Source organism: Triticum dicoccoides, chromosome 6A, assembly GCF_002162155.2.
Source record: "Triticum dicoccoides isolate Atlit2015 ecotype Zavitan chromosome 6A, WEW_v2.0, whole genome shotgun sequence".
NCBI classification, from domain to species: Eukaryota; Viridiplantae; Streptophyta; class Magnoliopsida; order Poales; family Poaceae; genus Triticum; species Triticum dicoccoides.
This window is the reverse complement of record NC_041390.1, coordinates 112741767-112755335: the sequence shown is the minus strand read 5'-3', so window position 1 is coordinate 112755335 and position 13569 is coordinate 112741767. Positions and strand designations below refer to the sequence as shown.

The window sequence follows — 13569 nt, the reverse complement described above, 5'->3', positions numbered from 1 at the left end:
TGGATAATGCTTGTGCCAAAGTAGAGGGATTCAAGACATGTTTGAAATGCTCACCAATGAGATCGAATAAATTATAGCCCCCAATGGGCAAACTAATGCAACCATTTAATAAATTCCTGAAAACACCAATGAAACAATATACATTGAAAATAAAAATATATGTTTCTTAAGAAGCCTTGTCCATACATATCATCAGTCCCACCTTCTGCTCATGCTCATGAATTCAAACAGTACCAATCTAAACCCATGTAGAGATATCAGCCCTGTTGAATCTACGGAGGTCCATGGTGAATTATGAGTACCGAAATAGTGACAACTTATTCAAAAGTGCTATTATGAGCACGAGCTCAGATGAGCTCAGATGAACAGTAAAACCGTGTGAAATAAAAAGAAAAAATCTGATATTTTTGGCAATAAACATCAATGTATGTTTCACCTGCATGCAAAACAATCATGATGAAATGACAATCATGGAAGTTTGAGCAAAAAATACAAAATCAATGCTCCCCATCCTTTTTGGAGCGTCGATTTCGTTTTTTAATCCAAACTTTCATGAATGTCATCCCATCACAAATATTTACATGCAGGTAAACACACATTGATGTCTGTAGCCAGAAAAAACAGGATTTTTTTCATGATGTTACTGTTCTTCAAGCTCATATGAGCTCGAGCTCACAAACTCCAGTCTTGCATATTTTCAGGTATTAAGTGCTGGAATATCTGCTCGTGGTTTTGGAAATTTCTTTCTAATAAAAGAAGCTTTTACATGCCTACAAATAGTCATTGCAATCTGATCAGGAAATTGTGAATTAAAACTGAATCCCATTTTGCAAGAACGGATCTCAAGTTAGAAAACGAGTGCATGAATTTCATCAGATACTAATGTAGAGGTGTGATATAACCATGTGTATGTGGCATGCATATACAGTAATGCCTCTCCAAACATGTATTCAGTTCAGCCCTGTGTATGTGGCATTTGTATGTGTACAGTAATGTCTCTGCAAATGGGTATTTGTACATCGTCTCAGGCAAAAAAAAAATCTATAGATTACATCTAAGATTGTATCCCAAAATTAATCGTTTGAGTCCGAGCTATCTAAATGATCATCCAGCACTGCAGGAAACTGTTTCTCCTGGGGATTTAACTGTGAAGCTGGGTTACAACTGCCACTGCTCCGAGATTGACTCGCCGCCTTCTTTTGTGATGCCCCAACTTCCTTGCAGGCCTTATCTAGCATCACCAAAAAATCTCTTACAATGACAAAGAGGCTAAATCCGTCATCTTTCGCATCGTTTCCATGGAAATACCGGATTGTTTTCTTCACCAATGATCTCAACCTCTTCTCTTCTTTCAACAGAAAGTTGGTCTCATTCTCTGCATGTTCTACGAAACGTGACAGCGAGCGGTGGAATCCACTATTCTCATCTATCGTTTCCATGTCAGAGTTCAGGAACTCCTTTGTGTTCAGCAACTCACGCCTGAGCTGCAATACACTGGCAGACAAAGCATCAGCATCTAGCGCGGCTATGTTCTTGGCATTAACCAGTTCACTGCTAAGCCCTGATACAATCTTTAGGCCGAGCTTGGAGTAGTACTCGCCATCTTCTTGGAGAGACCCGTTCGAATCGTCTCCGGAAGGTTGAGTCCTTCCACTTTCCATGGCCAACCTTGCTTCGCGGACACCTTCGGACCGAATAATCTCCTGGACAACAAAGTGAAGCAATGTAGTTTTTCCATCGGCACCCTTGACATCTGACAACTTCAGAAGGGTGTCAAGTTTGAATGCGTTAGCACCACCACGGAAGGTCCCGTCATTCAAACGGTTTCCAGTTTTGAGAACAGCTTCTAGCAGCTTCAGAAAAAGGCGGTGCTTTAGTTCCCCACAAGCAGCCTGACACCAAAAAGATAGTCATTTTAGTAAAGGTTGGAGTGCTTTTCAGATTTAATACAGAAGTCAATTGCTTTCACTTGGCTTACCTCCAATTGCAGGAATGAATCCCTGAGACTTGAAGCATCTTCTTGCAAAGATGACATGAAAAGCAGAGCGCTGATCCTCTTGTAAGCAAAAGGAATGTCAGTTAGTGCCTTCATGACTTGTTCTGCAAGACCTAGTTGCGAGTAGTCCCCATCGTAAAGCCTGAGTTTCAGCTCCTCCTCATCACTTGGTTTCATTCTCAAGATAGTCTCGAGAAGTAGTCTAGGAAGTTCATTTCCTAGAGAACAGAGGTGAAAGGAAATGTCAGAGAATGCTGCCTTTATCTGTGCAGGAACATGCATCTTTTCCATATATGAATAAACAAGCTACATGACCAATCAACAATAGTTTATTATGAACGAACAGCTACCTTCAATGAGAGCATCTTGAATGTCCTCTACCCTGACATTCATTGCCTTGAAAACAACTGCCAGGTTGCACGATTTCTTAAAATCAAGAAGAGAAACATGCTGAGGTGAAGGGTCTGCCATGGCAAGTTCCTTGTCCTTGGTGTTGTTTCTGTTGCCAGCGCCATAACCAAACAATGCCTCTATCATATCCTCGTTCACACTGCAAAATGCATTTGTCAGATACAAGCCTCAAAATGCAGACAAATGGATTAATAACTTGTTGCTAGTGTAAAACTTACTGAAAAGAACCAAACTTGATGTCATGCCAGGCCATCGACTGGTTAGGATTGGCAAGAACTTTGTTCCAATAGAATGGCCGAAGTTTGGGTCTTGGAGCACCCACTTCAGCTTCAGATGATTCACTGGCCTGCTCGCTTGCAGATGATCCTTCAGAATGACTTGACTCAACAGGTGACAGCTGAGGAAATCTTGCTAATGAGCCTTTGGGAGGTGCAGGTGGGGGAGGACCAGCCTTCCTGACAGGAGGAGGCGGTGGTGGAGGCGGCGGCGGTGGCGGTGGCGGAGGCATTGGTTTAGGAGCATCACTTGTGTTGTCCTGTGTTCCTCCAGTAGCTTGCGCGGGAGTTGACGCATCAGTTGAGGTTTTAAAACAGCATGGAAAGCACCGACTCATGCTGCCTCCGGGCTTAGAAGCCCTGACCCCTTGATCATCCTTGTGAAGCTGACTGGAGGATGCACGGATATTGGGTGACGCGCCTGCATGAAATTGATGCTATATGATATAATACCGCACCAAGAACAATCCAACATAGGTTGACAAGAAGGGCTATTGCCTCACCAGGCGTGTTAGCCAACTGCATGTCAAGAAGAGGATGGTCATCTCGAGGCTCGCCAACAGAGACCTTGCTCTTGTTGCATCCACAGCAGTAGAAAATCAGAAATGCAGCAATGAACGAGAAGGCCGCCGTCGGGAGCACGACAGTCAAGACCAATTTTATGTAGTTATGCTGCTTATCCGAAGGTGAGACTGGAGGAGGCACTCCCCGACGCTTCTTTGCAGGTTTATCTTCGAGATGTCGGCTGCGAGGTTCGGTGTTCGGAGAGTTGGGAGGTGTAAATGGCGGCTCCGTCAGAGAAAGAGGAAACCGAGCTTCACCTCCAGAGGAAGGAGCATCTCCAACCATTTGATCAGCCAAATGCCGTCTTCTTGGATAGAAGTTTGAACGAAGCAAGACCTGCTGGTCCTCAAGATAGTTGATAAATTCTTGTGACATGCCCAAGCTGATATAAGTTGCGCGGATACAGTCATGGGTAACAGAAGACTTGTCAGGTGGAAGAAGGGCCAGGAGTTCGATAAGCAGCATCGTCTTCAGTTCACCCTTTGAAGAATGGCTTGGCAGTTCTTCATAAGCAAACGTCTGCCCAGTGCCTAAAATTTCCTCCGCGCCAACTATGTCTTGTAAGCAAATTGACCATATTTTGTCCACCTGCATCCATCCATGAAACATTCTAAACAGTGAGGATTATATGATGCTTCAGCAAACATAGCAAACAGTAAGGATTACTTGTAAGCAAATTTAATTGTAAATGCTGACTGCTAATTGACTAAAGGTCCAGAAACAGCCTGCGATACTCATGCTGAAAAGTTCTTGTGGAACTGATACGCTTTCCATGAGTAAACAACAGAGGCCTACTTTTTAAAGGAGATGAAAGGGACTCGTACTCAAAAGTTTTATTAAAATCAAAGCAAAGAAATCCACAACTAACTGTACTAGTACATCCGTCCCTATCCTACAAGAATGAGAGTGCTTACGAGATCCCCATCGAGAACCAGTGAAGACGGAGGAGCAGAGGTTGAGGAAGAAGAGGGGGGCCGCGTCCATCCAGGCAGGACATGCACCCCGTCCACCTCTCCTCCCCCTCTCGACGGCCCGACCAACACCGCCGCGACGAACAGCACGAGCAACCCCATCCTCCCCGTCATGGCTGCCGCCTCTCAGATGCCCGTCCTCCCAAAACCCACCATCTTCCGATGGGTCTCGCCTCAGTGGAGCAGCAATATAGAGAGGAGGATCGCTATATCTTGGGCCGTTGGGCGGCGGAATCGCCGAGGAGGAGGAGGAGGGGTGGGTGCCGTTGGTTATAGAGCACCGAAGACTCCCGGTGTCGGTCGGCCCGCACTAGCAGATGATTCTGGTAGTAGAAGTGGTAGGGGAGTCAGCGTCCTGTGGCGTTCGTTGTTTTTATGGCAAGACGTGGATGGATGCCCATTTCCTTACTGCTTGGAATTTGGAAGGAGAAGTTAGGCGTGACGGCACCCGCGGAGCAGGAAGAAGAGCCGGGCGCTGACTTCCGTTCCGTCCACGTGACGGTCACGCGAGAGGATCGAGCGCCTGGCAAGGAAGAGGAGAGGAGAAAAAGAAACTGCTCCTATAGTACGAAAGGCGGAGCATTTCTTCGCGGCAACGACGACGGCGAGGCGTCGGCGCCCCGCTCGCTCGTGCCCTCATGTGCGCAGATTTGGATTCAGATTTCGCTCGAGCTCGATCCTTTGCTTTCCGTCGCGTCGCGACTGCTGCCACGGGAGACCAAGCGGTGAAAACTAGTTACTGCGTTGACTGGGGAGGGGATAATGGAATGGACCTTCTCCGTCGTTTCTCGCCGTCGGCGGCGATGGACCTTCAGATTCCGCTCGAGGTCGACCCTTGCTGCCACCGGAGACCAAGCGGTGAAAAATAGTTACTGCGTTGACTGGGGGGCTGGGGAGGAGAGAGTGGACCTTCTCGGTCGTTTCTCGCCGTCGGCGGCGAGGCGATGGACTCCGCCGTGCAGTGCCGACGCTGTTCGGCCCGCCTCCGTCGTTCCCGGGAGACGAGTTCGTCCGGCCCGTGGGCCTTGACCCACTGGACTCCAAGAAAGCCCTGGTCCGGGCTACTAGGGCTGCCGGACCGGGGCCCGGGCCCGTCGACAGAGGGTCACGGCCCGAGAGAGCTGAGCTATCACTTTTCTCCAAAAAGAAAAACTACTCCCATTTGTTTTCCTGAAAAAAAGGAGAGGGCCGGCCGGGCTAGCGTGCGCCACCTGGATACACCTGGGGGGCATGTGGACCGGAGAAGAAGAGACGCGGAAATGAGCACTGCTCTCGCTCCCTAAACAAAGAGGGAAAATAGAGAGAGCGCCGAAAAAGTCAGACCAGCTAGCTAAGCTAAGCTATATTCGATCCGCCGCCCACCCTCGCGCGAATCCGCCGCGCCGACTACCTGGGACCCACAGACAGCGCCTCTCCGCCGCACCGCCCCGCCGGCCGTCCTCCACCAGGTAAAGCTTCGTGCGGTGCTCGCTAGCTCGCTCCGCCGGATGGGCCGGAGAGATCTGCCTGCCGGCGGCCTCCGCCGGCTGCTTCTCGACCTAGTAGTACTATTCTTTCTCGCCGTTCTATCTTCTCGCGGAGTTTCCTGGCCGGCTAGTTGATCGCCCTGTGGAGGACAGGGGGATTTTGCTGATATGGCAGGGATTTCGATGTTAGCCCCTACGGCCCTGCCCTGCCATAAGTTCTTGTTCTGGTAACCGGAAGAAGAAGCTGATGCTAGATTCTTTATTTTATTTCATTTTTGGGTAAACTGTTTACTGGAGCAGCCGGAAATCCTGTGGCATCAGACCGATTGCGGTGTGATGGACCTTCTCGGGGTGTCTGATTTCATACCGCTAGGTGGCCGGCCTGATTAGTTTCCCAATTGTTGCCATTTCAGTGCTTTGGCTGGTAGGATAAGTATTCCCCCCCAAAATAATGGGAGGTACGCTTCTTTAGGCAAATTAACCGTCGGTGCTATGTACTCCCTCCGTCCGGTGAAAAGTGTACGTCTAGAAATTTTAGGACAAATTATGGAGTGGGCTAAAAATTGCATTGGGAAGATGCAAGCCATCATCTCTCTCCTCTTAAATCGCCCAACCCCCAATGAGCTAAGTGCATGTAGAAATTAAGAAGACTATGTATAGAATACTATTGGTCGTGATTACCGTATGATGAGAGAAAATACTTTAAAGTGCATTGGGAAGATAGAAGTACACTCTTTTGTGGACAAATTTTAAACCCAAACGTACACTCTTCAGCGGACGGAGGGAGTATGTATGCTTGCAATCACGATGAGATGGGCAGTACAGTCCCTGAAAGAGCTATGCTGGATTTTCTTAATTTTGTCATGGACTCCTGAATATGCTTTAATGCTTGTGCGTTTGTAGCAGCTTGACCCTCGTTTGTGTTACATTTCGCTCCATGGTTGTTCTGATTAGGTTTGTTTATTTTTCATTGCAGTTCTGGGCTGGTGACACCGTAACGGATTTATCTTGGAAAACTCGGAAGTGCTCCGGGGAGTTTGGCCCGGAATTTACTTGTTGAGTTATCACAAGAGTGGTGGCTCCATACTGGTTCGGTATCTGTGTCTTTACTCCTGGCCTCTGGAGCACCGAAGAAGTGAAGAGTGGGGGATATTGTCGTGGTAGGCCACGTACCTATTAATAGACCGCTGTAAACGTAGTGCATAGTGGACACTGAAAGCACTATTCGGCTTTCTAAAGATAGATTGCTATAATGGAGGATAGGAGGACAATTCTGATGGACCGTTATGAAATCGGGAGGCAATTAGGGCAAGGGAACTTTGCCAAGGTATATTATGGTCGGAATCTCGCAGGTGGACAGGCTGTTGCGATAAAGATGATCGATAAGGAGAAGGTTTCGAGGATTGGCCTAATTGTGCAGATAAAGAGGGAGATCTCAATAATGGGATTGGTAAGGCATCCCAACGTGTTGAAGCTTTTCGAGGTAATGGCTAGCAAGAGCAAGATTTACTTTGTTTTGGAGTATGCCAAGGGCGGCGAGCTTTTCAACAAAATAACCAAGGGAAAGTTAAGCGAGGATGCTGCGAGGAAATACTTCCATCAGCTCATCAGTGCCGTAGACTACTGCCATAGCCGAGGTGTTTATCATCGCGACTTGAAGCCGGAGAACCTACTCCTGGACGAGAATGAAAACCTTAAAGTCTCTGATTTCGGTCTAAGTGCCCTGGCCGAGTCCACGAGACAAGATGGCCTCCTCCACACCACCTGTGGAACTCCAGCTTATGTTGCTCCTGAAGTGCTTAGCAGGAGAGGCTATGATGGTGCGAAGGCTGACATATGGTCCTGTGGAGTAATTCTGTTTGTGCTGGTGGCTGGTTTCCTTCCTTTTCATGACACAAATCTTATAGAGATGTATAGGAAGATCTCCAGGGCTGAATATAGATGCCCTCGCCCTTTTTCAGTTGAGCTGAGGGATCTACTGTATAAGATTCTTGATCCAGACCCAAGCACTAGAGCTTCCGTTTCAAGGATAAAGAGAAGTGCTTGGTACAGGAAACCCGTCGATGTAAATGGACTGAAGATTAAACAAGAAACAAGAGACAAGGTTCAGAAAGGTGAGCCCACAACCTCTGAATCAACAGAAGGCAGCAATTCAGAGGTTAACCAAGAAGCGTCATCAAGCCTCACAAACTTGAATGCCTTTGACATAATTTCTCTCTCAACGGGATTTGACCTATCCAATTTATTTGAAGAAAAGTATGGCCGGAGGGAGGACAGATTTACCACTAGGCAGCCAGCAGAGGCTATATTTGCCAAGCTGAATGAAGTGGCCAAGAAATTGAAGCTCAAAATCAAGAAGAAAGAAAACGGTGTCCTGAAATTGGCAGCACCAAAGGAAGGAATGAAGGGCATTCTTGAGTTTGACGCAGAGGTTTTTGAGTTTGCGCCTTCTTTGCATTTAGTTGAATTAAAGAAGACCAATGGAGACACTATAGAGTATAAACAACTGATGAAAAATGAGATAAGGCCCGCACTCAAGGATGTGGTTTGGGCGTGGCAAGGCGAGTCGCACCCGCTCCCTGAGAAATTTATCCGAGGAGAGCAGCAGCAGTCACCTTTGCCATCACAGCAGCAGCAACCACCTTTGCCATCGCAGCAGCAGCAATCACCTTTGCCATCGCAGCAGCCACAGGAGTAATCGGCCGCATTGCCAATCTGCTACCACAAAAGCACAGGGCGAGATGCTGGCACTGCTGCCATGGCATCAGCAATACCTACCAAAAACTATTGTTGGCAGCACCTATAAACCATGCGGAGCGTTGCAACGTCCAGGACCAGTTTGCTGTCGCAGCAGCTGCATGATTTGTTCAAACAGCCAGTGCCATATGACTTGTTGACAGACTTGTCACCGGTTCATCAGGTTTATCTTGTGTTAGTAGTAGATCAGTTGCCTACCATTTGGCATTTCCCCCTTCTTTTTAGCTCCTTTTGTATTGCTGTATTTTCTTCTGATGTTGTATATTCCCTCTTTGCCAAAATCACGCTCAATTTTGGGGACCTTTGTGGACTGCAGAAATTTGTGTTCGGTGTGACTGAAGATATTGAATAGCCATAACAGAAATCATGGCATGCAGCCATCACCATATCTAGAACACTCTAAACTAGGTAAATGGATGTAACCATGTGATGTGTGGAACCTGTGTGAGTGAACAAACATCTATTTGGAATCTGGACATTGACTAGAACTACTGTATATGGAGCCTAGAAAATCATTTTGGTTGTTCACCTTTCCAGTTTTTGCATTCTGAATGTTCATCAGCTAGTGCCTTCTGAAGGAGCTAAATATCATGATTATATCTCTTTTTTGGAAAATGATTATATCATATATGTGTCTAATAACGAACGATGTCATCTTCTGATCATCTAATTGCCACCTGCTGTCTATGTTTGCCTTTTGCCTTGCAGTCTTATTTGTCACCTGCTGTAATGTCATCTTCTGATCATCTAATTGTCACCTGCTATCTTTGCCTTTTGCCTTGCAGTCTTATTTGTCACCTGCTGTAACTTTTCCTGTTTGCATTTGCACGCGAGAGATGTTGAGAAACGCCATCCAACGCCCTTGGAATTTTATCTATCCCTCTATTTTTTTCAAGATAATTCAGATCTGTTGGCGAAAAGGCGAAGAAATAGGTTAGTTATTCCATTACAATGCCATCAAGAACAAGAGAAAGAACGAATGTCCTGCTTTGGGATTTCGATTGAGAATCTGGTCATCTAATTGGTCATTTACGAATGTGAGAAATGTTGTCTATAAGGGCTTGAAACCTTCATGTTACATCGGGTGTGATTTGTGTTCCAATCAGCGTTACGCTAATGATTTGAAGCATACCTCTTGGTTTCTCCATAGCTAAGCATTTTCGGATTCTGGGATTCAATCGAATCAAACAATCAAACATAGAAAAAAAAACCCAGAAACACTAACGCCCACACGTGTGGACGTCTCGTCGTCTCGTCCACACGCGTGGATCCGCGTCCGTTTGTGGGTGCACGAATTTTAGCATGTTTGTGGTGCCATGTAGGATTGAGCTGGTGTGTGGGAATTCATCCGGCCACCCACACGTCCGTTTCACCACACGGAGGGGCCGGTGTGTCGGCGTTTAGCAGTTCGCCCACACGTTAGTTTTCACTCACGCATAAGGGCTGGTGTGTGGACATTTGCCATCTCGCCCACACGTCCATCTCCTCTCCCACACCCAAGCTGCTAGTTGCCATGCGTTTTGCAGTGTACAAGGCAACTGCTCTAGTGTGCTTGTAAGCAGATGACAACTCTCTCTTTTACTCGAACATATTGTTTTGACATGTCTCTTTGTAGCGCTACACGGCAACTGCCTAGTGTTAGTAGGTGGCAACTTCTAAGGTTTTCAAATAATGGCAACTGTAGTAAACCAGATCATACATGGCAACTGCTTAGTGTTAGTAGGTGACAACCTCTAAAGTTTTCAAATCATGGCAACTATAGTAAACCAGACCATACATGGCAACAGCTGCAGTTGTTCAAAATGACATCTGGCACTTGACCTGAAGATGGCAACTGCAGTTGAGCAACCATGACAACTGTAGTTCAGCGACATGGCAACTGCAGTTAAACAGACATTGAAGAAGGTCCGGACCATGGCAACTGCGGGGACGCGTGGTGACCGTCACACGGGGTAGGTGGCTGAGAGAGGTCGTGTGGGCTTATGCATTTTGCCCACACGTAGGCGCGTGAGAGAAACCGTAAGGAAAAAAAGAGGCATGTGGACGTTAATTGTTTTGCCTACACATAGGCGTGTGGGCTGGTCCTCTTAGACACAACACAAAATATGTGGGCAGACTCTTTAACGTCCATACATGTGACAGTTATCGTCGTCCAAAAAATCAAAGTATTCTAATCCTTCATTATTCTTATGAAAATCCTTTAAATCAAACAGGCCATGATAATTCGTGGAGAAAGAAAATTCGGCATTAGGACGGCCTTCAGAACGACAATGCCTGGCTGTATTGTAGGACAGGGCAAACGATAATAGGCAAAGACAAAGAAGACACTTGGCATCTGGGAAGTGAAATGGTTCCAAAATCTGAGATGGAAGAAAATAGACAAAGAGAAGCACAGGCATCACTGGGCGTGATGAACCAATCATCGTTATCCGGCTGCGGTTTGACTAACGTTGCGCTCAGTTACGCATTTGCTTTCTCTAGCGACATATCTATCTTCTCCCTGTCGATGCTCAGTCTTTCACATCGTAATACTATGGTTTTTCTATTTATGTGATTGTAATTTTTCGTGAACAAGAGAGGCATTTATAGGTCAGAAGAAACACATTTGGTACTATTACCTTTCAAGAGACCGACGCTCCAGTTTGAGCCCCATGGACACGCATTTTGTGGATCACTGAGCGAACGAAGCGACGCTTTGTTTCTTAACTCATATTTCCAACTCAAAGGTTTATGTTGCCTACTCGAAGGAGGCTATCCAAAACCTCGACTAAATGGGCAATATGCATGGTTTGAAAAAAGAGAGGGGAAATTGACATTTTCACGAGAAAATTGTACTAGGTCTTATGACAACATCATGTCATGCGTCGAGTAAAACAAAGTCGGTCCTATTAGTGCCACAACCTTTAATTTTCTAAATCGCATTGAATTTCGACCAAACCGACATCATCTCCATTAGATGCTCTTTCAGCCTTGATCATCATCGTTCTCTCTAGTTGATCATGCACGCCCTGCCCGATCATCGACCATTATTGGTCATCCCTTTAGGCCAGAGAGCGGCGGTTCTCTCTGCTGGAGAACGTAGTAATTTCAAAAAAATTCCTACGCACATGCAAGATCATGGTAATGCATAGCAACGAGAAGGGAAGAGTGTTGTTCACGTACCCTCGGGGACCATAAGCGAAAGCGTTATGACAACGCGGTTGATGTAGTCGCACGTCTTCACAATCGACCGATCCTAGTACCGAAAGTACGACACCTCCACGATCTACACACGTTCGGCTCGGTGACGTCCCACGAACTCTTGATCCAGCTGAGTGTCAAGGAAGAGCTTCGTCAGCACGACGGCGTGATGACGGTGATGATGATGCTGCCGTCGCAGGGCTTCGCCTAAGCATTACGATGATACGACCGAGGTGGATTATGGTGGAGGGGGCACCGCACATGGCTAAAGGATCAATGATCAACTTGTGTGTCTATGGGGTGTCCCCTGGCCACGTATATAAAGGATGGAGGAAGGAGGAGGCCGGCCCTCATAGGGCGCGCCCAAAGTGTGGAGTCCTACTAGGACTCCCTAGTCCTAGTAGGATTCCACCTCCCACATGGAATAGGAAAAAGGGAAGGGAGAAGGAGAAGGAAGGAAGGGGGCGCCCCCTTTCCCTAGTCCAATTCAGACCAGTCCATGGGGAAGGGGCGCGGCCACCTTTGACGCCTTTCTCTCCTTTTTAGTATGGCCCATTAAGGCCCAATACGAATTCCCGTAACTCTCCGGTACTCCGAAAAATACCTGAATCACTCAGAACCTTTCCGATGTTCGAATATAGCCTTCCAATATATCGATCTTTACGTCTCGACCATTTCGAGACTCCTTGTCATGTCCCCGATCTCATCCAAGACTCCGAACAAACTTCGGTCATCAAATCACACAACTCATAATACAAATCGTCACAGAATGTTAAGCGTGCGGACCCTACGGGTTCGAGAACTATCTAGCATGACCGAGACTCATCTTTGATCAATAACAAATAGCGGAACCTGGATGCTCATATTGGTTCCTACATATTCTACAAAGATCTTTATCGGTCAAACCGCATAACAACATACGTTGTTCCCTTTGTCATCGGTATGTTATTTGCCCGAGATTCGATCGTCGGTATCTCAATACCTGGTTCAATCTCGTTACCGGCAAGTCTCTTTACTCGTTCCGTAATACATCATCTCGCAACTAACTCATTAGTTGCAATGCTTGCAAGGCTTTAGGTGATGTGCATTACCGAGAGGGCCCAGAGATACCTCTCCGACAATCGGAGTGACAAATCCTAATCTTGAAATATGCCAACCCAACAAGTACCTTCGGAGACACCTGTAGAGCACCTTTATAATCACCCAGTTACGTTGTGACGTTTGGTGGCACACAAAGTGTTCCTCTGGTAAACGGGAGTTGCATAATCTCATAGTCATAGGAACATGTATAAGTCATGAAGAAAGCAATAGCAACAAACGAAACGATCAAGTGCTATGCTAACGGAATGGGTCAAGTCAATCACATCATTCTCCTAATGACGTGATCCCGTTAATCAAATGACAACTCATGTCTATGGTTAGGAAACATAACCATCTTTAATCAACGAGCTAGTCAAGTAGAGGCATACTAGTGACACTCTGTTTGTCTATGTATTCACACATGTATTTTGTTTCCGGTTAATACAATTCTAGCATGAATAATAAACATTTATCATGATATAAGGAAATATATAATAACTTTATTATTGTCTCTAGGGCATATTTCCTTCAGTCTCCCACTTGCACTAGAGTCAATAATCTAGTTTACATCGCCATGTGATTTAACATCAATAGTTCACATCACCATGTGATTAACACCCATAGTTCACGTCGACATGTGACCAAGACCCAAAGGGTTTACTAGAGTCAATAATCTAGTTCACAACGCTATGTGATTAACACCCAAAGAGTACTGAGGTGTGATCATGTTTTGCTTGTGAGAGAAGTTTAGTCAATGGGTCTGCCACATTCAGATCCGTAAGTATTTTGCAAATTTCTATGTCAACAATGCTCTGCATGGAGCTACTCTAGCTAATTGCTCCCACTTTCAATATGTATCCAGATATAGA

General features: G+C 46.2%; 2 protein-coding genes across 3 annotated transcripts; one reads left to right on the top strand and one right to left on the bottom strand.

Annotated features, from left to right (window-relative positions):
- Window positions 1-898: 898 nt before the first annotated feature.
- LOC119315391 (formin-like protein 10) lies at window positions 899-5217 on the bottom strand. Of its 2 annotated transcripts, none has more exons than XM_037590016.1 (6): window positions 4991-5217; window positions 3186-3834; window positions 2626-3103; window positions 2347-2546; window positions 1979-2214; window positions 899-1892 (listed from the first exon to the last, which is right to left on the bottom strand). In XM_037590016.1, exons 2-6 carry the CDS (start codon window positions 3709-3711, stop codon window positions 1074-1076), a joined length of 2259 nt encoding a protein of 752 aa, XP_037445913.1. In that variant the 5' UTR covers window positions 3712-3834; window positions 4991-5217; the 3' UTR covers window positions 899-1073. The 2 variants fall into 2 exon arrangements, with proteins under 2 accessions (XP_037445913.1, XP_037445912.1); XM_037590015.1 differs by lacking the exon at window positions 4991-5217 and adding an exon at window positions 4161-4706.
- A 247-nt stretch (window positions 5218-5464) lies between these two features.
- LOC119315390 (CBL-interacting protein kinase 26-like) lies at window positions 5465-8936 on the top strand. The gene is made up of 2 exons (XM_037590014.1): window positions 5465-5665; window positions 6660-8936. The coding sequence occupies exon 2, from the start codon at window positions 6936-6938 to the stop codon at window positions 8379-8381; it is 1446 nt and encodes a 481-aa protein (XP_037445911.1). The 5' UTR covers window positions 5465-5665; window positions 6660-6935; the 3' UTR covers window positions 8382-8936.
- The last annotated feature ends 4633 nt before the right edge of the window (window positions 8937-13569 follow it).